We start from the raw sequence: 26,684 nt of genomic DNA, 5'->3' as shown, positions 1-26,684 counted from the left end.
AATACTTGGGAATCTAATTAACAGCAAGATGTGCAACAATATAAGAAGATAACTACATAAAGTTATTAAAACAAATAAAACTGACTTGGAAAAATGGAAAAGCTTACAACTTTCAATGTTGGGGAGAATAGCAACAGTGAAAATGAATATTCTACCAAAAATACTTTTTTTTTATTTCAAACTATACCTATAAGATTGGGAAAAAACTTTTTTGAAGAACTAAACAAATTAATACTGAAATTTATTTGGCAAGTAAAAAAAGCTAGAATTAAATAAAAAATGCTTCAAGAAGCGATAGAAAATGGAGGATTTGAACTGCCAGACTGGACTTTGTATTACCAAGCAGCTATATTAACATGGCTAAAAGAGTGGATAACTCTTAGAGATAAAAGATTACTATACCTAGAGGGACATGACCTACAACTTGGATGGCATGCCTTTCTATGATATGGGAAAAATAAAATACACAGATACTTTCAATATCATTACATAAGAAATGCACTTTTGTTAGAATGGGAAAAAATAAATGTGAAAATCTGTATGAAAATACCTGCATGGCTTTCAGCAATGGAAGTGTTTGTTCGCCCAAACTTAATAAACTATGAGAAAATCGTGGCCTATAAAGACATTTTGAATATGAAGGAAAATTAAAACATAGACAAGAACTAGAAGAACAGGGTATTGAACTACCATGGTGGCCATATCTGCAAATTCAAACAACATATGAAAAAGATGTTAAAACATCTGTATTTTATAAGAAAAGACAGAATTTAATATTACTGATCTCAGACAAAAAATTGATCAAGAAACTTTATAAATATATGCTAAGTTTAAAGATGGAAGAGGAACAAGTTAAAGAAACAATGATAACATGGGCAAAGATCTTTGGACGTAACATTGAAAGAAAACTGGCAAAGCCTTTGGGAAAGAAATTCTAAAATAACAAAAGCGGTAGCGTACAAATAAAATCTATATAAAATGTTTTATAGATGGCATTTAACACTGGTGAGGTTAGAAAAAATGTTTAAAAATATATCAAGCAATTGTTGGAAATGTAAATAAAAAACAGGCACTTATTATTATCTTTGGTAGATATGCTCTAAAGCTAAAAGATTCTGGTTAAGAATATATACATGGTTAGAGAAAATGATTAAAAAACATATAGCTTTTAAGCCAGAATTATTTTTGTTAGGCATAATTGTAGGAAATTATGAGAAAGTGTATATATTTAATTTTACATATATTAACTGCAGCAAGAATTGTATTTGCTCAACATTGGAAAAATGAAGATTTATCAATGGAGGAAGTGTTAATTAAAAAAATCTTAGAGTGTGCAGAAATGGATAGATTGACACTGAAAATAAAAGAGAAAGAAGATTCAGTTTATTTTAGAACAGGGGATACCTTTTATCATTGGCTAGAAAAACGAGGAGAGAGAAAGAAACTTAATATGTATTAGTAAGTTAAATGTTGGAATCCAGACAATATGTTGCTGATAAAATACTAAGTACTTATGATTATAAAAAATAATAAAAATATGTATTACAAAAATGTTTTATTCTCAATATCTATTTCTAAAATTTGCCTAGTTTCCAATCACCAATTCCCAGTCCAACAGTTATCATTTTATTGGCCTATTGCAAGAATAAGTCTTTTGCACACAGTAATACTCTAAACTATTTGTAATGCATAGCTTCCCCAACTTTGCATTTTCCAAATGCATTGAGATCACAACTATTATAGATCCCAGCCAGCATGGATCTAGAATTCTGAGTTATTTTCCATTTTGAGGAAGTTGTTGCGTATTTGTTTTATTTCTTCTTCAGCTCTGAGAAACTGAAACTCAAAAAGCAAGTCTGAGATTTGGGTAAAGTGAACTTTTTCTACAATTTTCCATGTAGTTGCACAACAGCTGCTTTCTTTCTTCAAATATGTTTATTTTTATCACCAAACATAAAATACAAAACACAGACAAGAAAAAAAGGGGAAAAAATCCAGTCTGATAGACATCCAACAACAAAAAAATGTGTACAAAAAAGAAAAAAATCTCAAATACCAAATATATCTAACATTAAACATAAAAAAATCCACCACAGTTGAATTCTGAAAGATACATAAAAATATTACCCTCCTCTTACATAATGGGTCTATGTATAGTTATAAACTTTTCCATCTGTATTTAACAAAAATGCTACATTATATAAACAAATATCCCTGATGTCGAAATCTATATCTAATAATATATATAAAACAATAAACAAGTTACTCCAAAGTTAAAACTAATCTTCAAATCCCTCTATTAATCATCTGTCATTGTATTTAACACAGAAAATCCAACAGCTGCCCACTTCCTGTTTTGACATTGCAGCGAGTCGGGCGCAGGAAGACGGGCTCCATTTCTCATGTTCAATTTCGCCCCGCTGGGGACCCTGGAAAGGGTTGAAAGTCACCCTGTAGAGGTGATAAGCAAAGCTGGGACCCTCATTGATTGTGGGAGGATGGTGGCCATTCCCTTTGATCTGAGGAAGCCCTGAAAACCAGTGGGGGAAAGACTGGTTACAATCATGTAGCCAGTCAGCTGCTGACAATGGAAGACAATAAGTACTAACAAGCAACCTTTCAGCAATGTGGATGAAACTGGATGAGACTCTATCCTCTCTTTATGTCTCTAAGACTTCTTCCTGGAAAAAGCTGCCCAAAGCACCCTCCCCAATGAGAGAAGAAAAGGAAATTTCCACCCCATTTCCTCAGGAAAAGAAAAGTGGTGAACTAATTACTTGGGGGAAACAGAAAACTACAAGATTAATTTGGAATTAATACACATATATGACTTTGAAATTAGGCGACTAAAAATATTTTTGAGACTTTTTTAAAAAAAGAGATTTGAAAAGCTTGTAATATAAGTTTGGATTTAAACAGATGGAAAACTGTGCTAATGACATCTAGAAGCAAATTACTGCACTACAATTTGTTATGCCTAAAGGAAACTTGGCTTGAATCCCAGATTTATATAAGATTCTTGCTGTCTGTCCTTGGAAAACTTCACCTTTGAAGACTGCAGCTGGGAAAAGGGGGAGACTTTTGGGCTGCTTATCGGTGTGGCAGAGATGAACTATTTTGAAACTGGCCTGCCTGAACTACAAATATAAATATTAACTGACTTTCAGAGCAGTGTTGTGGAACTATTTCCCTGCAGGAGAAACATTTTTCATTGCTTGAGATGATGGAATATTTTGGATTACAAATCTTTGATTGATGAATAATTTTTATTATAAAAACCACCTACAAAAAAATGAAATGGATGTCCCATACTCAGCTTTAAATGGTAAAAAACCATCTCTAACACCTGTCCCCAAAGTCTTCAGTTTGATATACTACCAAGAAAATATGGATGAAGATCAGAAAAAAATTCTCTCCATGTTGAAATCAATACAAGAGACTATTGCTTTAGCTTGTGATGAGACTAGAAGTAACACAAAGGAGATAAAAGAACAATTTTCTAATCTAAATTTACAAACCCAGAACATGACTACAAAGAAGGAACTAGCAACCCAGAAAATAGAAGGAAAACCAGAGGAAGCAGATCCAAAGATGGAGGACCTAAAGAAGGAATTAATGACAGATTTAGACAACTGAAGAACTAGAAGACGGAGCGATAATATCAGAAATGGAAAAGACATCTTACCAATCAAGAATTCAAGACACATTTCAAGAAAAGATTGAATAGAAGATAGAGCTGTTAGGAGAATTGTGGGAAATTGGAGAAGGAGGGAGGCTGTTTAATGAATATCGATGGGTTTGTTCTTCCAAAAATACTTTAATCAAATGGTCTTTCTTATTCCAAACAATATACACAAAAACAGTGGAAAAATTACTTGATGATTCAAATGCACTGACTTGGAAAGTTAATTGGCAAAGGAAGAAAGCTAGAGTAAGACTCAAGAAAATAGAGGTTTTGATTCATTAGATGGATATTATATTATTAACTAGATGTTTGAATATGGTGGAGAATAGGAACTTCCGGTGGCGAAGTTGAGGCGTTGTAGAAGAAAGAGGATAGACTCCGTCCTCCAACTCTGATTCTTCCACGATCGGGGACCCTTTGGGGCGCAGAGAGCCTGGAGGGCCACGCGAGATAAAGGGCGAAGCCTTGGGGGATAGTGAGGTGAAAGGTGATCACCCATTACAATGAAAGGAAACCCCTTAAACCCGGCATGAAAGTGTCTGCTATTGTGAGATTGCAGATTCGAGGCCACGACAAGTCACAAATGATGCAGAAGCAAGGATTTATTTAACAGACTGTGTCATTTGAAATGAGTAAAAATATCCCAAAATAGTAATAGAAGAGAAGAGCCTAAAAAGATTTACATGTCCGTGAGTTTTGGTGTGAGTAGGAAGCTCAATTTGCGAGGGAATCCTCAAAGCAAGCGGCGATCCAGCGGGAAGAGCTGTGAGTCAGCAAGTTAAAATAACTAAAGGATAAACAGGAGGGAGACAAAAAACTTTGTGGCAAATGTTTTATTTTCCAGTTTCAAGTTTTTTTAATTGATTTTACAATATTACATTTACATATTTGAAAAGTAGCATGGCGGCTGAGCACAGTAATTCCGTTACATTTGAATATCATCAGTACAAATCTCAAATTATTACAACAAACTAATTCCCTCTCTTTCCTCCATGATATCTACTGTCATGTTCAAACCAATACAGTTCTTATTTTATTAATCAAACAAAAAATACCTTTCTAATATTCATCAATAATCTTCAGTCTATACATATCTTAATTAATTTGATATTCCACCTTTTAGACAATAACCTAGTAAGTTTTTTTAAATTTTAATTTGCCATTGATATTTAAGTTTAATATTTAATCTTTATCATTTCCAGGTTTTAAATGATCCCAATTTCTAAGTCTCCTATCTCACATTTAGAGCTAATAATTTTTTTCTTTTCTTCTTTCTACTTCCTCCTTTCTTCCTTTCCAGAAAGAGAAAAAAAATTAAAAATAAACCACCAACATTTATATGTGGCAAATGTTTTAAAAGGAGAGGATTAACGTATGGCAAAGGAAGTAGCTGGAAGAAAAATCGAGGAAAGAAACAAGGGAGGTGGTATAATGAAGACGAGAGATGGCAGAGTGAATAAGACAAGAGCGAAGTGAGACAACCGGCGATAGACAGTGGAAGTTGGAGAGAAAATGGTGGTCTAGGAGAGTAGCAGGAGAAGCAGGAAAAAATGAAGGAAAGAACATTGAAAACGGAGAAGGAACAGCACTTAGCAGCACGTAGCAGATGACTGGAGAAAGTGGAGATGGTGGAGAAAGGTGGAGATAGATTGGGACGCAGAGACGAGGAAGGAGCAGAAAGCAACAAAAGATCGGGGAAAGTAAAGGAGACAGTGAGAGGATAGGAGTGGCGGTGAGACTGACAGGAGTGGATAGGCGGTTGATGATATAAGATTGGAGAAAGAAACCAGAGCCTTAGAGGGACTGTGTGTCAAGCAAGAAGGAAAAAAGAAAGTGAATGGTGTTGGAGAAGGAGAAAAGAGGTTTGGGGGTGGCAGTGGATGTAGATGTAAAGGAGGAGAAAGAAAAATGAAGAAACAGAGGTTCAGAGAAAAAGTGTGAAATTAATAGGCTGCTAGCTAAATAAGGGAATATTAAAAATATTGAATATTTGAGGAATAGGACAAGTACTGCAATGACAACATTGAGAACAGGAAAGAAAACAACATCAAGTCCATCATTGACACCCTCATCCCCATCAGGTCAGAGAACAATAGAAGGAATGTTGGGGATGGAAAAACAGAGTGTAATATCAAACATGCAAACTATGCAGACAACATTATTGGCTATTCAGGAAACAATGTTGAAATAGCAGGAAACAATGTCTAAGAACCATGTAGAACTGAAAGGGGATATGAATAAATTAGACAAAAGGATAGAGATGATACAACAAACAATTGAGAAAAATGAAGAAAGAATAAAGACAGTGGAGGTGAGGTCGGAAAAGATGGGGAAAAAGTGGAATAGTAGACAAAAAAATGGATGGTAATTAACAAAAAAAATGGAAGAATCGGACTTCCGCTTCCGAATCGCGGCACCTCAGTCGTACAAAGAGACCTCTCTCTTTGTCGGCTGTTTTCCCTCCACCAGTAGACCCTTATGCAGGTCTTAAATTGCCCTGGAGAGGCGACTACCGTCGAGGAGGCTTTGCTCGGCTGCGGTGGAACAGCGGCTCCCCCTGCAGTCCGAACTAACTCCGTAAGGCTGATGGAGAAGATCAGCCAGTAAAATGGCTGATTACTTAGCTGCACCAGCCGAAATCAGAAAATCATCTAAACATAATGAACCACCATGGTGAATCCGGGTGAGACCTTTCCTCCCTCTCTCTGTCCTGACTATTTGCCTCTATAAAGTTTTTGATCACTTTCCTGTCTTAAGAGAGCAACTTCTGTCTACTTGGGAAAGAAAGTTTTAAAAGAACTAAAATAATTAAAGCTTTATTGACTACTTGGTTTTTCTTTCTGGATACCTAGGGGCCTTGAAAAAAATAAAATAAAAAAGAAACACTATATTTTTTACTCTATTATATTGGAGATATTGGCTTTTGTTTTTTTCTGCTTCCGAAAGAGATAAATTTTTACCTATTTGGAAGAAAGAGTTTACAGTCCACTGAGGACATCTTGTGGTGAAAAATCCCATTACAACTCTATTTTCTTTTGCTATTTGATGAATTTGACTTTCAAATAAAGGGAAAAGATAAAAGATTTGTAATAGCTGTGGTGAATTTGTTTATTAGAATTTTGGAGGTGGATATTTGTTGACCTTTTTGAAATATAGCCTTCATTAAAAGATTAAAGACTGTTCTTTTCTTAATTTTAAAAAGTTTTTTATTTATAATACAATTAAAACAAAAATGGACATAACGTAACATTCCAGTATATGTATTTCTAACAATTTGTTCCTCTTCATACATATAGTTCTTAATCTCTATATATACATATATATATATTTCTATACAATACATTATCTAATTTATTTCTCTATATACTAACATACAATTATATATATTTCTATCAACACTAGTTTATAACCCGAACAGTCCCCTTGATTCACACCAATAAAATTTGTCCCAGATTTCAAAATAATCTGACTCTGTCTTGTCCTTCATTTCCATTGTGAGCCTGTCCATATCGGCACATGATAAAATTTTGTATAAAATCTCTTCTTCTGTTGGAGTTTCTTTATTCCTCCAATTTTGTGCATACGCCAATCTAGCAGCTGTGAAAATGTGTAACATCAGGTAAAATATCCCTTTATTGTATTTCTGTATAGTTATGCCTAATAAGAAGAGTTCTGGTTTTAGCTCTATCTCTATCATTAATATTTCTTCCAGCCATTTTTTATCTTATTCCAAAAATCACAAGCTTTTGAGCCCTCCCACCACATATGGTAATAGGTCCCTATTTGCCAATTTACATTTCCAGCATATAGATGAAAAATTTGGACCCATTTTAGCTAACCGTGGGTGGGAGATGCCATCTGTATAAAATTTTGCAGAGATTTTCTTTGTAGGAGGTAGCCAAAGTGAGCTTCCTATTTTTTGCCTATAATTTTTGCCAGATGTGCAGATCAAAGTTGAGATCAAGATCCCTGCTCCACGTTAACATGGTTTCTTTTACCTGTTTCTCATACATTGCCTGGTCTAACAGATAGTGATATAGTTTTTTAATCATTTTGTCCAAAGTTCCTAATAATATTTTGTCCAGCCCTGTCGATTCTATTTTTATGCCTAGCTCTTTTTTTATCTTTCCAATATCTTGCCTGTAATTGAAGATATGCCCACCATTCTAATTCTATCCCTTGGTCTTGAAGATTTTTCCTGGATTTCAATTCCCCTTTCTCATTTACTATATTTTTATATGTTATAATTTTTAATAATTGTATAAACTTTGGATGTATATGCATTTCTAACGTTGAAATCCAGCTGGGGACTTGTGTATAATTTGGTTGCCAAGTTTTAACCCATATGTCTATTAAAGCTTGTCTGATGTAATGCCTTCAAAAATATTTGTGTGTCTTATATTTCTGATCCCATAACATAGCATGCCATCCTATCTGTAAATCATGACCTTCCAGACTTAATAGTCTCCTATTCTTCAATAATATCCAATCCCGCACCCATAATAATACTGTGGCCTGATAGTATTTTTCCAGGTCAGGGAGGCCAAGTCCACCCCTTTCCTTCGAATCTTGCAGTAATTTTAATTTAATCCTTGCTTTTTTCCCTTGCCAAATAAATTTGGGTATGGTTTTATTAAAGTTTTGAAAAAATTTCTTGTCTAATTTAATGGGTATACATTGGAACAAAAATAAAATTTTAGGTAGCACATTCATTTTGATTACAGCAATTCTGAGAGAGTTGCAGATTGGTCCAAATATCTAAGTCAATTTTAATCTGTTCCATTAATTTATCATAATTATCTTTTTTAAGTATAGTACATCTAGCAGTTAATTGTATCCCTAGATATCTTATTTTCTTCGTGATCTGAATGCCTATTCTGTCAACTAATTCATTTTTCTGTATTTTGTTCTTAGTGAGCATTTTGTTTTTTTCTTTATTTATCTTTAGGCCTGCTATTTCCCCATATTTACTCAGTACTTCCATCAGTCTTGTCCCTGATTGTAGTGGCTCTTCGATTATAAAGACAAGATCGCTTGCAAAGGATTGCATTTTAAACGTTTCTCTTTTAATCTCTAATCCTTTGATCTGTTCATCTTTCCGAATCACTCTGATTAGTATCTCCAGGAATAGTATAAACAATAATGGCGATAATGGACAACCTTGCCTTGTGCCTTTTTGAATTTGGAAGCTATCAATTAATTCTCTGTTAATTATTACTTTTGCTGCCTGTTTAAAATAAACTGATTTGAACATATTTATGAAATTTCCCCCAAAGTCCATATATACCAATTGATTGAGCATAAAATCCCATTTCACATTGCCAAATGCTTTTTGTGCATCAAGAAAAATTAAACCCATTTGCTTTTCATTGTGTACCTCATAATACTGCAATACATCCAAAACAATCCTAACATTGTTTCTTATGTATCTTTTAGATAGGAAGCCATTTTGATCAGAATGTATAAAATCTACTAGGAATCTTTCAAGTCTTTGAGCCATTATGGCCATAAAAATCTTATAATCCAAATTTAATAATGAGATGGGTCTATAGTTCTTAATATGCGTCAAATCTGAAATTTACTTAGGAATCAGAGTGAGGAGAACTTCTTCCCATGAGGCTGGTATTTTGGCCTTTATTAAGACCTCATTAAATAGCTCCATCAATAATGGGCTTAAAGATTCTTGTACGATTTTATACATTTCTACAGGTACTGTAAACCCTCTGGCCATGGGGCTTTGTTATTTTTTTGTTTCTTGATTGCCTCCGAGAGTTCTAGGGGTGTTATCTCTTTGTTCAACAGGTTTTTAAACTCTTCTGGCACTTTTGGTAAGTCGGCTGTTTGCAGATACTTTAGAATATCATCATTATTTCTCCATTCATCATCTTTGTATAAGTTCTTATAGAACTCATATGCCACTAATTTCTTTCCTTCATTCTGGTATACCATATCACCTTCTACATTATATAGTTTATTAATCCTCTGTTTATTATTATGTTTCTTTATTTTGAAGGCCAGCTATCTCCCCAGTTTATTAGAGTTTTCAAAAAAAAATTGTTTGGTGTGTTTTATCTGCTGTCCTAATTCTTCCTTCCCAATGATATTCATCTTATGTTTAATTAGATCTATCTGTTATTTCAAATTGTGTCTTTGTGGTTCCTTTTGTAGGTTTTCCTCGGCTCTACTTAATTCTTCTTCTAAATTTCTTTTTCACTGTATTTTAATTTTGTTTTCCCTGGCCATATAAGAAATTGTAACGCCTCTCATATGGGCTTTGGCTGTATCCCATAAATTTTGGCAATTCGTATCTTCCTTTTTATTTATCTTAAAAAACAGGTCCATTTGATCTTCCAATTTTAATTTAAATTCTTTATCTTTTAGGATTGCTCTTTTCAGGGTCCATCTCTTCATTCTTTTTTGCCCTTTCCATCTGATTCTAATTGGGAGTTCGTATCAATTACAATATCCTCTACCTCCAAGTTTAAATCTGCTGACATCCACACCATATCAGTTCTGCACCATGATTGGTGTCATCCCGAGTAGTACGTAAACTGTTTTTTTCCCCTAAGTTCCTCTCTCTCCAGATATCCTGAATATTAAGCTCTTCTGCCATTTTTAGGAATGTATCAGGTAATGTTCCTCGAGTTCTTTTTCTACTCTTTCCACAGTCTAGGTGTCTATCCACGATTACATTATAGTCTCCCATTATACATATGTTGTCATATTCCTATTTATTAATAATACTATGTAGTTTTTTAATAGAATTGTTTTTGCCCCTCATTTGGGGCATAAATTCTCACAAGGGCAATTTTTGTTTTATTCAGAATTACTTCTATTATTTTCTACCCTCTTCATCTTTATAAATTTGATTTGCCAAAATTTTCTGTTTGATATATGCTACAACTCCTCCTTTCTTATATTGTGAAAGTGCTGCAAGCATTTAGGGCAGTTTAATAAGTACTGATGTTGTTTTTTATATGAACTTCTTGAAGCATTATTATATCTAAGTTCATCCTATTAAGTTTGTTTAAGAATTTTGTTTCCTTTTTATTGGAGAGTTGAGACCATTAACATTAATGGATATAGATTCAACACCTTTTTCCCCTCTCTATCTATATTTGGATCTTGTTATTATTCTCGGTCTAGACTCTTTAGTTTGTAAATCCTTTTCTCTTTCCACTAACGATCTTGTCAGTCTAGCCCAGTGGTTCTCAACCTTTTTAATGCCGTGACCCCCAACCGGTCGTAAGTCGAGGACTACTCAACTGGTTGTAAGTTGAGGACTACTCAACTGGTGCAGCACTGTTTGCAGACTGGGGCTTTTGGCGGGCTCAGCAGGGCAGAGACAGCCTGGACAATTCCTATTGGCTTTTGAAAGCCAATAGAATTAGACTCTGTTCAAGATAGTCTATTCTATTGGCTTTCAAAAGCCAATAGAATAAAAGGGAGTAGCACAGCTAAGGAAAAGGGGGGGAAAATGGCAGACTGCGTTGTTTGGCGACCCCCGTGAAATGGTCGTTCGACCCCAAATGGGGTCCCGACCCACAGGTTGAGAACCACTGGTCTAGCCTCTTTAATTTCTTTAAGTTTATTCTCATCATGTTTTCCTTCATTTTTTCCATTATCAATATCCTCTCTATTCTCAACTTGCTTACCTTTAGGTTGTATTTCCTTTCCTTCAGTGACCTGAGTTAGTATCTCTCCTTCCTCTCTTACCTTTCTTTCAGCTAGGTCTTTCTCACTGCCAAAGTTTTTTTCTATAGAATTCCTCTGCTTTATCTATTGAGTCTAGATGGAACTTTTTCTCCTGCCACATGACCAGAATCCCTTCCGGGGTCAACCATCTAAAATTAATATTTTTTTCTTGTCAATTTAAAAGTTATTTGTTGATAAGGCTTTCTCAAGTCTCCCACTCTTCTAGGTACTTGTTTAAGTACAATCAATTGTCTACCTCGATACAAAAATGAATCATCTCTGGCCCTGAATAGTATTTTGTCTCTGATCGATTTCTTGATGAATCTAACGTGTACTTCTCTGGGGAGATTATGCCGTCTTGCGTAGTTTGTGTGGATTCTGTAAATCTCATCTATCTCGCTGGCCATCTCTTCTCTGCTGGACCCCAAAGCCCCCACTAGTGTATCTGTCATTATTACTGGTAGGTCTGCGCCTTTCATCTCACATACATTTTGGAACCATAAATAATGAGCAGCCTTCTCTAGTTCCAGGAAAAAAACTGTTAATTCTAGTTCTTTGTTAGCCTGAACAAACCTCTCATTCATTTCATCTACTCTCTGCTCTTCTTTTCCCATCCTTTCCTCCATTTCCGATAGTTTTTGTTCATTTTTCATAATCTGCTGTTGGAAGGACTCAAATTTCCTGTCCATTGACTTTATTTTATTCTTAAGTTCCCCTGTGCCATTTCTTACTTCCCCTATTTCTTTTTTTAGGTCTTCGTGGTTTTTGCACATAATCTCTTGCATTGATTGTAACATTTGTTGCAAATCTCTAAATGAGTTCTCCCTATTTCTTTGTGCCATCTCTTCTAGTGATCTTTGCCTGGCAGGACTTGGTTCCATCATTGTAGTCTGTGTTATCTGTTTCTTCCCTATTCCAACCCTTGTAAAATTAGGGATACTAGACATCTTTTTCAGTTCTTCAAACCAACCTCCCCACTTATTTACAGTTTTTGTAATATTCTCCAGAGTATCAGAATTATCACTTAAAATCAAAAATTTCTACACAGATATCTATTTAACATTTGCAAACAAGACTAAATATACTTAGAAGTCACTTTCCCTTCCCCCCCTCTTGTGACTATTCTCTGTTCAACCAGCAGGTGTCTCTTTCACTTTGTCCCTGGTATTCAACCTGCTGGCTTATTTCAAAATGTCTACCTTCTTGATTTCTTCCAGGCTTTCACTCTGTGATTTAAAGTAAACTTGCCTTTCAAAGTTAAACTTTCCTTCCTTGGAATAAAGAGGGAAAAAAGAGACTCCTCTTTAAATTTCTCCAACCAACATAATAATTCCACCATGTAGGCAAACCTTTTAAGCCCAAGCCTTTCTTTTCACCACTATTTCAGAAGCGGGGAAGGGAAACTTCCCTCCTCCCCTCTTGTAGGCATCCACAATCTTCAAATTTCTTTAGAAATCCTCCAGTGCGTTCTTTCACCCGGATCCCTTCTGCTGAACCATCAAGATCACTGCTCAGATTACTTTGACTGGAACTGTCATGTCTCCGTCCAGCTATACCACTGCTACGTTTCAGCCAGCTGACAGTTGTCATTTCTTCATGGTCGCCATTGACGACTGTTTTCTTCCTCCGCTTGACTTGTCAAGGTTTCCCCCGAATACGCCAGTCCCCGACCGCTGTCGGGAATCACTCTCTGGGACACCCTATTCTTCCCGGTCCCCCTTCAAGGAACCAGGGACCTCAAAAGGTCTATCGAACAGTCAGACATGAGGGCAGACACTCCGGAGAGTCATCCAGCACACCTGTTCTTCTTGACAGCTGGCCACATCCCTCTATTAAAGACTATTCTTGATCAAAGACAATTTCACCATTGACATGGAGGAACCTTATTTACAGCTCGACTATGAACTTATATTGGAAAAGATTTTGGAAACTGCAAACTATATGAAAGCTTATATCAAATCTTGGAGAAAAATCAAAGATGATACTAGAGAACCACAAATTGACTTTCAACCATCGGTTCAAAATATAAACCAAAGAATAATGGAGGAAGAACAGAGTAACCCTAGAGAGGTTCCTACTCAACAAGATATACAACTGAACGAGACAGAGGAACTGCACTTACAATATTATGAACTTACAGTAGAGACTACTGAGCAAATTAATTCTACACAATCCTACTTACGACCTATGGAGAACATTTGTGATCAAAGAATAACATTAACTGAGCTATTTGATCTCCCCAAAATAATAGAGCTTGACATTCAGCTACAAGTCATTCAAAATTGTGATAATGTGGGCAATCAACTAGCAACTACAATAAGGAATAAAATTGACTATACTATTCAGATGATATTGGAAGAAAGAGAACTTTGATTATTTTGATGTATTGAGAAATAGCTTTACTCAAATATTGAGGTTTGATGATGCAGAGGCTTTATTATGGAAACCAGCTTGGTATAGAAAAAAAGCTAAAGTTAGGTTTAAAAATGTGGCTTAAAATTCCACTGAATGGGTTAAAAAGATTGCGACGCTCGGATTGTTTTACTAACAAATGAAATAGGTGATTTTGTAAAAGGATTTTTTTGTAACAATATTGGATATTAAAGATGATAAGTAGTTGGAGGAGTAAATGTCACTTAATTGATTGATAGAATATATATTTAAAATAGACAGAAATGTAGTCTTTTGGACTGATATCTTTATTTAAACCAAGATAACTATTTTGTAATAGAAGGAGAAGAGGAGATATTTGTGATAAGAGAAGTAATAGTATTAATAAATGATGTATTAGTTTAAGCAATAGGCTATATCTAAAAAAATGTAAGGATGTTGCTGTTTGGAATAATATATTTATTTTAGATAGAATCATCATGATAGGGAAAAGAGAAATGAGGGGTGCCCAAAGTGTTAATATGTCTATATAAGCTTAATTGGAATATGGTAATTTTTAAAATAGTAAAGCTTAAAAACAGGATTTGGATTCTTATAATTGAAATGTGATTGATGATCAATTGGATTGATTGAGCTTTTTTTTACAAATGTAATAATTTCAATTGGTAAAATATAATGTGGGAAATAAGGAATTTCTAAGGAATTAATTTGTGTGATATATGTATGAGTTTGTTTTAGGATAATTGATAGCCCAATCACCACATTGTTTCTCAAGCACATTTATGTAAAAATGAAAAAAACAATAAAACTTCTTCATTAAAAAAATGGAAGAATCAATTATTCATTTGGAAATGGACCGAGCTGCCTATTATTTAAGATTACAGAATGTAATGGAAGAAAAGGAAGAAGATCAGGGTACTATTATGGCAGAGCTGATAGTGGGAGCCCTACAAAGGGATAGGCAAGAAATATTATTGGAGATTTCACACGAGCTACTCTAGCGTAATAGACTGCCACAAGAAGTCCATATAAGATTTGCAAGAAAGAAAGTCAGAGATATAATTTATAAGATCACGAGGGATAACCCAATGATTTATAAGGATAAAGAAATACAAACACTAAAACAAGTCCCGAAGAAAGTAAGAGAGCAGAGAAGAGATTATAGGTTTCTCACAGCACAGCTAATTAAAAGAAATATACTATTTAGATGGTTAATCCCAGGAAGGGTGTTGGTATCATGGCAGGAGAGAAAGATCAAGATAGATAATTTAGATAAGGCACGAGAACTCTATGATCAGTTGGAAGGGGTGGAAGAGAGTAGTAGTAAAGAGGAATCAGAATCTAGAAGTCAGGAAGACCAACAACAGGAGTCAAAAGAAATAGAACGAGAGATAGAAAGTAAGGAAGAAAAAGGACAAAGGAGAGAAGAAGGAGTGGATTTGAGATCACGATGAATATACAAGTAGAACAATGGAAGAAAAAAACTAGATTAGTATCACTCAATGTTAACAGATTAAATGCCCCTGCCAAAAGAAAACAAATATTAACAAAATTAGTAAAACAAGGTATAGATATAGCGTGCCTACAAGAGGTACATATAAAAGAGCAACATAGGAAATATTTGGAATTCCCGAAATTAGGAACACTATACACAGCATTAGCGGAACAAAAACAAAGGAGAATAGCAGTATATATTAGGAAGGGAATAAAGGCTAAATTAAAATATCAAGATATAGATGGAAGAGTGTTAATGATAGAATTACAAATTGAGCAGAAGTTATGGTTGTTGGTGACAATTTACACCCCAAATGAGAATCAAAAAGAATTTTACAGCAAATTACATGAAAAATTTATAGAAATAGGACAGGGAAATATTTGTATAGTAGGAGACTATAATGTGGTGGTGAACGAAAAAAAGGATTATGTTAGCAGTATGAAAAATTAAAAGAAACGAAAAATACTACCGGGACATTTTTTGAGATGGTACATTAACTTAACTTATTTGATCAGTGGAGAAAACTGAATCCAAAAATAAAGGAATATACCTTTTTCTCGAACCCACACAAATCTTGGTCCCGGTTAAATAGTGATGAAGTACAGGTAGTCCTTGACTTACAACAGTTTGCTTGGTGACTGTTTGAAGTTACAATAGCACTGAAAAAGTGCCCCCCAAGCCACAGCCAAGCAAGACACCTGCCTGCCCACCTGGGGTGCTCTTCCTTCTGTCCGAGGTTTTCATTGTTGTGAGCATTTCTGTTGAGGATTGGCAGTGGGGGTGGGGTGGGGGGTGTTTGGTTTTTATTTCCCCCTGTCTGCTGGGTGGCTGCAGCAGGTTTTGGTCACTTCACATGACCTGGGGACACTGTGACCATCATAAATATGAATCAGTTGCCAAGCATCTGAATGTAAATCACAAGACCCTGGAGAGGCTGTAACATTCCAGCTGATCAGTGCTTCTTCTGGACTCAGCAGAAGTGCCAGAATCAGTGCTGAGCTCCAGCTGGAGCCTGGCGCTGATCCTGATGCTTCCACTGAGCCAACAGTTCCGAAGAAGCACTGATCCTGGTGCTTCCACTGAGCCCTGACAGCCCTGCAGCTCCAGCCATCTCTCGCTCAGACTTGTGCGGTGCTGCCACCAGTTCAGCTCGTTCCCCTCCCCCGTTACCACTTTTGTGGGATGGCCGCGTACCACCTGCAAGGTGACAATGTACCACAGGTGGTACCCATACCACTGGTTGAAAAGCCCTGAGCTATGGCATGGATGAATGGAGAGGTAGGAAAAGATATAGAAGTAATAGAAATAATGCCAAATATGTGGGCTGACCATAATCCCTTGAAAATAACTTGGAAAGGACAGAAAAAAGTTAGGAGAAGGTAGACACTGAATTCTCAAATTTTAAAGGAAAAAGAATTTATTTCAAGGATTAGAAAAGAAATGGAATTATTTTTTAAACAAAATACAAAGCAACAAACATCATTACAATTTATATGGGATACGGCTAAAGCATATCTAAGAGGTATAGCGATAGCTTATATAGCAAAAAAGAATAAGGAGAAAAGGAAAACGCAAAATATACTTCAGGAGGAGATTTAAAAGTTAGAATTTAAATTACAAAGGGAGCCCCAGAATGAAAAAATTAAAGGGGAAATGGTTTTGGCTAAACATAAATTAAATATGGTGGAGCAAGAGGAAATGGCAAGGGAACTGAAAGCGGCAAAACAAATTTTTTTTGAACATGCAAACAAACCAGAGAGGTGGCTTGCCTATAAATTAAAAAAAGATAGAGAAAAAAGATTGATTCAGGAATTACAAGATGAGAATGGAGAGTTACAGTATAAAATGGATAAAAAGAAAAAAATAATCCAGAACTACTTTGAGGTATTATATAAAAAAGAAGAAATAGATGAAAAGAATATAAAACAATATTTAAGGGTTAATGGTTTACCGGGATTAAGAAGAGCAGTGCAAAAACAAAAAAGTAACAAAACTCCGGGGCCGGATGGACTTCTAGAGCTTCTATGAGGATTTTGAAATGATATTACTAAATGTGTATAATGATGTATTGGAGAAAGCTAAATTACCAGACTCCTGGACAGAGGCTTATATATCCCTTATTCCAAAAGAAGATACAGACCCCAAACAGATAAAAAATTACAGGCCAATCTCATTGCTAAATACAGATTATAAAATTTTTATTACTATAGTTGCGGAAAGATTTAGATTAATATTAAATGAAATAATACATTCAAGACATGTTAAATGTCTTAGAGTACTATGAGGCACATCCTGAAAAACAGGTGGCATTAATGTTTTTGGACGCCCAGAAAGCATTCGATAATCTTAATTGGCAGTTTTTGTTCCAACAGATCAAAGATATGAGATTTGGAGGGAAGTTTGAGAAAACAATAAAGGCGATATATATGACACAAAAGGTTAGAGTGATAATCAATGGGGATAATACAGAGAAATTTGAAAGAAATAAAGGAGTAAGACAGGGATGTCCAATGTCACCTCTTCTTTTTATCTTGACGTTAGAAGTGCTGCTAACCCAAATTAGAATTAATGGAGAGATAAAAGGACTAAAGGTAAAGAAAGAAAGCAGCGCTGCGGTCGTGTAGAGAGGCTTCTCTCTTTGCCGGCTGAGTTTCCCCCACCGGTAGACCCTTGATTGGGTCGAAAGTTGCCCTGGAGGGGCAATCACTGTTGAGAAGGCTGCCTGTTTGACTGCAGAGGGGTGGCTGTGCCATCTGCTGTCAAGCGAGCTCCTTTGGGCCAACGGAGTAAAGATCGGTCAGTAAAATGGCCAATCACTTAGCTGCACCAGCCGTAAGCCACAAGAATATCTAAGCCAGCAGTTCTCAACCTGTGGATCGTGACCACTTTGGGGGTCGAACGACCCTTTCACAGGGGTTGCCTAAGACTATCAGAAAACACATATTTCCGATGGTCTTAGGAACTGAGACACTGCTCCACATCCGTCTCCGCATGGCCTCCTCCGCCATTTGCAGGGAGAGAGACAGAGAGGTGCTTTCGCTTTCCTCTCTCTCTCTCTCTCTCTCTCTCTCTCTCTCTCTCTCTCTCTCTCTCTCTCTCTCTCGGACTTATCTTACCTCCTGCAGAGCTCCTGATTGGCCCTGCGCCCGGGTGCTGAACCCACTGGGAGAAGCGCAGCCAGGCCTTGTGGCCTTGGAGCCACCCAGGGAAGCCCGGGATCCCTACTGGAAGCGGCCCGCTGGAGGCTCCGCTGAGTGGACCAGCCCTACCACAAGCTGTGGCCTAAGGGAGAACAGCCCCTGCGATCCCCAGTCAGCCCGACCATTGGCCCCGCTGGCCAGGAAGGCATGCCAGAATCCAGGCTGCCGAGAAGGAAGAAGGAGATGCAGCAATGGTAGGAGAGGAGAGCCTCCTCCTGGGGCCCGGCGCTGGTGGTGGCTTCCTTGCCCTCCTCTTCCTTCTCCTGTCCCCCAGGCAGCTCGGGTGGGTGCTGGCACAAGAGGGGTGCCTGGAGAGGAGCAGCCGGGCTGGCGGAGGGGCTCGCAGGGGCTGCACAGCACCAGCCCCCACTGTGGATCCATCAATGGGTGGAGGGCAAGGCCGGGCAATGTGGAGTCCCGGCTGGGGCAGCTGCTTCCTCATTCTCCTCCTCTCCTTTTTCTGCCTGCTGCCTCCCAGGCAGCTCGGGCGGGCGTTGTTCCCACTGCAGCTCCATCGATGGGCGAAGGGCAAGGCCAGGCAAGTGTGGAGTCCCGGCAGGGGCGGGGGCCAGGCTGGGGGCGGCGGGGACCTCCCCCATGCAGCCATGCCACCGCCATCACCGCTTCCCATCCTGCTCCCCCTCCCCACCCATTCGGCTGAGGATGCAGCAGAGGCCGGACCGGGGGTGATGGGGACCCCCGACAATGCTGCCGTAAGAGAGAAAGAGAAAGAGAGAGAGGAAAGAGAGAGAAGGAGAGGAAAAGAGAGAGGAAAGAGAGAGAGAGAGAGGAAAGAGAGAAAGAGGGGGAGAGGAAAGAGAAAAAGAGAGGAAAGAGGGAAAGAGAGAGCAAAGAGGAAGAGAGAGAAGAGAGAGGAAAGAGAGAAAGAGGAGAGAGAAAGAGAAAGAGAGGAGAGAGAGAGGAAAGAGAAAGAGAGAAAGAGAGAGGAAAGAGAGAAAAAGAGAGAAAGAGGGGAAGAGGAAAGAGAAAAAGAGAGGAAAGAGAGAGAAAAGAGAGAAAGAGGAAAGAGAAAGAGAGAGAGGAAAGAGAGAGAAAAGAGAGAATGAGGAAAGAGAAAGAGAGAGAGGAAAGAGAGAAACAGGAAAAGAGAGGAGAGAAAGAGAAAGGGAGGAAAGAGAGAAAGAGAAAGAGGAAAGAGAGAAAGAGAAAGAGGAAAGAGAGAAGAGAGCGAGAGGAAAGAGAAGGAGAGAAGAAATAGAGAAAGAGAGGAAAGTGAGAGAAAGAGGGAGAATAGGTAAATGTTAGAAATAGAAATACTATAATAACTAGAAAGATAAAATTTGTAATTAGAATATTAGATTTTGATATGAGAAGAGAACCAGGAAAAGGCTAAGAAGTTTGAATAAGAGAAGCTTTTGGTTACCCAAATATAACTTACTTTGAAATTATAAACAATAGAGACATTTTGAACACTGATGGGAAATTAATTTTTTTTAAAAAAAGCGAAAACTGGATACTGATTGAACATATGGATATTAAGTGCAAATGCAATTAAGATATGTTTTGGTTAGAAAAGTTATCTAAAACTGACATTGATATTATGAGAAAAATGTAACAAAGATGTTGATATTCAATTTTATATTTATTAATAACAGTGAGAATTGTATTTGCCTAGTGTGGGAAAACAGGTACTACCGAAAGAAGAGAGGAAATATTTGATGGTGTAATATTGGATCTACATTGAAAAAGTTAATATATACTACTGAATTACTATTGGACCCAGACAACATGTTGTCTATTAAGTATTTGATTGTTAAACTAGAAAATTAATAAAATATTTATAAAAAGAAAAGAAAATCCAAAAGCTGCTTTCTTATGCATAAGAAAAATATTACAGAGATATTAACAGAAAAAGAGGAAAAAACATAGGGAAATTGTGATTATTATTTTTTATTATTATTAAAACAACAGACTTTCTTTTTTCAATTGTGATCCCATTATGTTGTTTAACCTGTTTTTAGCTATATTATGTTAACAGTGGTGTTTTTCCATTATTCCCACAATATCCAAAGGCAATGTTGTGTAAACTCTGTTAAGGTCTGTCATGTATTATCTTGGAGGAAAATCAGAGGATTGAAACAGACATAGGAGAAGAATTGGCAGCAAGGACATGACAGAATAGCTTTCTATTGACTTAAGGATGGGCAAAAAGCAATTAATATTGAAAGAATTGATTGCCCCCATGTGCCACAATGTTGCTGTGGATCACCACTTTCTTCTTCAGATTTGCCTGCCTGCCTCCCTCCCCCTCCCTCTTTCTTGCTTCCCCAAGACATAACTGCATGATTAATATTTTACTTTTTATTTTTGTCTGTAGCAGTAACTAGTTTACCAGAGAATTTAGAAGAAACCATTTAGAAGTATAAAGCTTACTCATAAGCATTTGGTGTGTAAGTGGGTATGTATGCATGTATGTGTGTGTGCACACACCTTCATACATTCAGATATGCAGGAATTTACACATTAAAACATATTAAAAGATATTTGAGGTTTTTGCTTGTATATCATACTTACTTGGCAGCAGCATCTTTCCTCAACTGATCATGCTTCATTAGAAGGTTTTTCCTATCTTGAAAAGCTTTTCTAACTCTGTATCCTTTGTAGACTGCCTGAATTTTGACAGCTGCAATATCTTGAATGGCAGCTATAGATAATGCACCGTGTTCCAACATGAACTGAATTACTTCATGATGACCTCCCAGCAGGGCAAAATCAAGTGGTGTATATCTAAAAATAATAGAATATTGTAATAGAACTGACCAAATAGCAAAGAAAGTACAATAAACAATATTTAATGAATTCAGTATCCACCATCTTACATTCATTCTAGAAATAGGATGACAAAAAGGAGTTACTGCAGTAAATGCAGTTATTTACTGCATTTAATTCATTAAATGCAGAAATATGCATTAAATATAAAAAGCCCTGATGACATAGTAGTTAGAATGAAGCATTGCAGGTTAACTTTGCCCTCAGCCTAGAGTTCTATCCTGATGGGCTAGAGTTTAACTCAGCCTTCCATTTTTAGAAGTTAATAAAATGAGGACCTAGATTGTTGGGGGAAATATGCTGATATTGTAAACTGTCCAGGGTGCTGTAAAGCACTATGGAGTGGTATATAAGTCCAAGTGCCTTTGCTATTACTTCATTATGGTTAATATTAGTTAACAGTAAATTTGAATTAAGTGTAGGTTAATTAGAGTAGTTCTATATCTTGTCAATTAAAGAATTTCATTTTACCGAGAGATGTGGTGATTTATTTTGCAAGGAGATCTCTACGTAATGAAATAGTACAAGCATTTTATAAGCAGAGGTTTCAGATTGCTGATCAAGATGTTATAATTTTAAAAGAAATTCCTCCAAAAATTTTAAGAAGAAGGAAGGATTTTGCTTTTTTGGCAGATGAGCTTAAAAAACGCCAGCTTCTGTTTAGATGGGAAATCCCAATTGGAATAGTGGTGAGCTATGCGGGGACATGCTTAAAAATGCCTCCAAGTTAGGAGGGTCCATCATACTGCATAAGCTTCCTTCTCCCAAGCAGCCCACCACTGTTCAGTCTCAGTTAATTTTTTGGATGTGTAAGCGCAGGGCTGCAATTGACTCTTCTAGTTTTTCTGAAGCAATACCGTACCTACAGCTATATCACTAGCATCAGCTTGAATCACAAATGGTTTTTCCATGCCTCAGCATCGGCTCTACGGAAAAAAGTCTCTTAAGTTTTTCGAATGCAGCTTGACATTCTACTGTCCATTTTAACAGCTGGCTAGGCTACAGCTTACTTTCTCCCTTAGTTTTCAACAAATGTGTAAATGGGGAGCGCAATCTGTGTGAATGAGAGGATAAATTGTCTGTAAAAATTGGCAAATCCCAGAAAACTTTGTATCTGTTTCCTGGTATGGGGAGGGGCCCAATCCAGGACAGCCCACACCTTCTCTGGATCCATCTCTACCCCCTCATGTGAAATGCAATAGCCCAAATAGTCAATTTTGTCCTTATAAAATTCACATTTCAAAAGATTGGCATATAGTTTGGCAGAGCGGAGTTATTTTTTAAGACCATTCTAACCAGTTTCACATGCTCTGCCTTTGTCTCAGTGTAGAGCAAGATATTGTCCAAGTACATCAAAAACGCCTTATACACGTGTTCATGGAGGACTTCATTAATCAGTTGCATGAACACTGCTGGTGCCCCCTGTAGTCCAAAGGGGAGCACCCTGAACTGGAAACACTCCAGCGGGTAGTTAAAAGCAGTTTCCCATTCATCCCCTTCTATTATTCTGATCCAATAGTAAGCCTCCCGCAGGTCCAACTTTGAAAATTTTCCCCTTTCGACAGGTGAGCCATTATGTCTCTCATGAGGGGCAAGAGGTACATATTCTCCACTGATACTGCATTCAAACATCTATAATCAATGCATAGGTGAAGAGACCCATCCTTTTTCTCCCAGAAGAAATCCGAGAAAGTCAACAAAGATATTATTTAATAAACAGTACCTTTCTTCATTATTTTCCATGTGATTGGGAAAGGCACCGAATCCTAACAACAGCTTTATAGCATCAAGGTAGCCATTGTTACACAACCAGTGCAATGCTGTCCTTCCCTATGGTCAGTAGAACAAAAACATGTAAAAAAATAATTTATATTGCCAAATTCCAGTTCAAACACAGAAATAATCAGACTATATGCATTCTTTACATTATTTTGAACACATACAGGTGTAGAAAATAATAAAGTAAAAACAACTCACAGTAATGATGAATTATGAATACTAATTTTAAAAATATTTTTATATTTTCCTCTAAATGGAGAAACTAACGGGAAATTACAGGGAAAACAGAGAAAAATATATAATATTTACCGTATATTCTGGCGTATAAGACGACAGCATATAAGACGACCCCCAACTTTTGAGAAGATTTTCAGGGTTTAGAAAGTCGTCTTATATGCTGGAAAATACGGTACAATATTGAATTTCTGTTTATAGATGAGCACAATAGGAGCTCCATTCTTTTGCTATTAGAAAGCGAGTGTTGCCCACCACTGCTTCCCTAATGCTTCCTGAACTCAGCTGGTATTTTTTTCCCCATATATTTTATTGATTTTTTAAAACATAAATCACTTAATAGTTGGTAAACAGTATGTTTGCTGGGTTTACATTTGTAAAGAAAAATTTAAAAATTTAAATGGGATTTTTGAATGCTTTGTCCTGCTGGCTGTGGAATTCTGGGAGTTGAAGTCCACATGCCTTAAAATTGTCAAGGTTGAGAAACATTGTGTTAGTGCTGATTTCTGTAAAAAAAAATAGGGCTGGCCACTAGGGGGAAGATTGGTTTTAAATTCAGAGAACAGCTACCCAGCATATAAGATGACCCCCGACTTTTGAGAATATTTTCAGGGTTTAGAAAGTCGTCTTATACGCCGGAAAATGCGGTAAATTTTGTGCATCATTATGTTCTACCCAGATTTGGGACTTCTGGGAGAGCTATGGTGAACTGAAGAAGATCCGCAAAAGTGCAGCAATGAGAAGTAGCCAGCTCCTTGGAACGTCTCTAGATAAGAAGAGGATGAGAGATTGCCTACATGTGCTTCAGACAGCTGCTCCTAACAAGGAGAATTAACAAGATAAGCAATTTTCATAGCAATTGTGGCAGAGCACACAGAATTCACAAACCTTATTTTCTAATCAATTTCAGAAATTACCTATTAATTATCTTAAAGCTATTAGAGACTTTCAGAATGATAAGTTTGAAAAGTCTTCATCGGGTAAATATGGGAAGGAAGGGCAAGAAAGAGGTTTTCACTACAAAAGGATGACGATGATGATAAGGACTGTACAATTTTAAGAAAGAAAATACTACATGTTCTACATTTTCTGAAATATGAATGATATATGCTTATCACTGAATACAGAATTCTTGCGATGGCTAAAGAATATTTTACTTAAGTTCAATTTAGCACAGTTACTGCTTAACATATTCACCTATTTCTTATGCGATAAGCTAAATCCTCTACCTCTTTTCCATGGACCTTTTCCAATCTCTGTGGTAAATATAGCTCTTTGTCAAAGCTGCTGGAGAGATTCCCAGCATATTTATATTCCATTGGCCTGCAGTTCTATCTTTTCAAAGAATAAAGCTATATCTCTATGTTCCAAGAAAACCTGCTAAAATGCATGGTTGATAAAAGGTGTGAATTCAAACTCAAACACAGGCTGGCATTTATATTGGCAGGGGGGCTGCAGTATTGTGAATACTAAGAAGCTTAATAGAATTGTGCTCCCAAAACTGTCTTCTCTGATTTTTTTCCAAACTCTCAACATCTTTTTTGTGATATGGTGACCAAAATTGGCTGCAGTATTCCAGGTGTGGTCTTACTAGGGTTTTATAAAGCGGTACTAGTATATCGCGTGATATTGATTCTATGCCTCTACTTATACAACCCAGGATTGTATTAGCTTTTTTGGTTGCTGCTGCACACTTCTGGCTCATAGTCAAGTGATTGTCACTAGGACTCCAACGTCCCTCTCACAGTTGCTATTTTTAAGCCAGGTCTCGCCCAAATACTGCAGCCAAGAAGAGGGGTCACTTTGTTCACTAGATCACCAGAGGGAAGGAAGAGAAAGAATGGTTGGAATCTGATCAAAAAGAGAAGCAACCTGGAATCAAGGAGAAACTTCCTGACAGTGAGGATAATCAACCAGTGGAACAGCTTGCCTCCAGAAATCGTGGGTGCTCCATCACTGAATATTTTTAAGAGGCTATACAGTCATTTGTCTGAAATGGTATAGGTTCTCCTGCTTGAGCAGGGGGCTGGAGTAGAAGACCTCTAAGGTCCCTTCCAGCTCTATTCTATTCTATTCTATTCTATTCTATTCTATTCTATTCTATTCTATTCTATTCTCAAACTGTACTTGTACCTTTGATTTTTCCTACTTAAATGTAAATCTTTGCTTTTCTCCACATTGAAACTCATTTTGTTGGATAGGGCCCATTGTTCAAGTTGGTCAAGATCTTTTTGGATTCTGAATTTGTCTTCTGGGGTGTTGGATACTTGTGCCAATTTAGTGTCATCTGCAAATTTGATGAGTTCCCCTTCAATTCCCTCATCTAAGTCATTTATGAAGATATTGAAGAGTACTGGGCCTAAGATGGAACCTTGTGGTACCCTGCTGCTTACTTCTCTCCATCTGGATGTAGTGCCATTGAAGACTACTCTTTGAGTACAGTTTGTTAGCCAGCTCTAGTAGTTTAGTCACTTTATTGAAGAATGAAATAAGATTGGTTTGGTATGATCTGTTTTTAACAAACCCGTGCTGGCTACTAGTTATGACTTTGTTTGCTTCTAGTGTGTTTGCAGATCTGTTTTTTGATTATCTTTTCTAATAATTTCCCAGGTATTGATCTTAAACTGATTGGTCTGTTACTACAGATCCGTTTTTTTTTCCTTTCTTGAAGATGGGAACCACATCAGCCCTTTTCCAATCCTCAGGTACTTCCCCTGTGCTCCAGGATTTATGAAATATGTGGTGCAATGGTTCTGAGATAACATCTGCCAGCTCTTTCAGAACTCTGGGATGTAATCTGTCAGGTCCCAGTGATTTATACTCCTCAAGGTCAGATAGGTGCTCTCTTACAATTTTCTTGCTTATTTCAATTTTTGTTTCTAGTACGTCTTTTGCAGTAGGTTTTTTTTTGGGTATGTTGGGCTATAGTTTCTTTTTGTGTGAAGACTGATGCAAAGTATGAGTTAAGCAGCTCTACCTTCTCCCTGTTGCCTATTATTTCCTTGCCATCTTCTCTCTTTGGTAGGCCTACAGTTTCCTTGATTTTTTTTCTTGTTGTTAATATGTTGGAAGAAACATTTTTTTATTATCATTGATTTCTGTTGCAAGTCTTTGTTCGTTCTGAGCCTTTGCTTTCCTGACTTCATCTTTGCATGTTCTGGCTGTCTGTTGATAATTAGCCTTAGTTATATGCCCTTTTTCCATTTTTTGTATTTGTCCTTTTTGGCTTTCAGTTTGTCAGAGAGATCTTTACGTAACTATGCTGGTTTCTTCTTGAATTTCTTGTTTTTCTTTCTCAATGGTATTGTGCTGGTCTGGGCTTTTATGATCCATTTTTCAGGATTCTCCACGCTTCTTGGGTTGTTTTCCCTTTTAGGATTTTCATCCATGGGATCTTTCCTAGGTTCTTTCTGAG

The 26,684-nt window shown here is 36.9% G+C and overlaps 1 protein-coding gene across 18 annotated transcripts in view; it reads right to left on the bottom strand.

Annotated features, from left to right (window-relative positions):
• INVS (inversin) overlaps positions 1–26,684 on the bottom strand; it is a 370,054-nt gene that overhangs the window by 122,102 nt on the left and 221,268 nt on the right. For all 18 annotated transcript variants that reach the window (XR_005553994.1, XR_005553995.1, XR_005553997.1 and 15 more), the window contains 2 exons: positions 22,980–23,086; positions 21,002–21,214 (listed from right to left, as the gene is read on the bottom strand). Coding sequence is in view for 14 of the 18 variants with exons in the window: in XM_039321650.1 (XP_039177584.1) it covers positions 21,002–21,214; positions 22,980–23,086 (320 nt within the window). In the remaining 4 variants the exon portion in view is untranslated. The remainder of the gene's footprint in view (positions 1–21,001; positions 21,215–22,979; positions 23,087–26,684) is intronic.

This window comes from Crotalus tigris, unplaced genomic scaffold, assembly GCF_016545835.1.
Source record: "Crotalus tigris isolate CLP2741 ecotype Arizona unplaced genomic scaffold, ASM1654583v1 scf7180000023774.461318, whole genome shotgun sequence".
NCBI classification, from domain to species: Eukaryota; Metazoa; Chordata; class Lepidosauria; order Squamata; family Viperidae; genus Crotalus; species Crotalus tigris.
The sequence above is the reverse complement of the archived record's forward strand: the minus strand, read 5'-3'. Positions and strand labels throughout refer to the sequence as shown.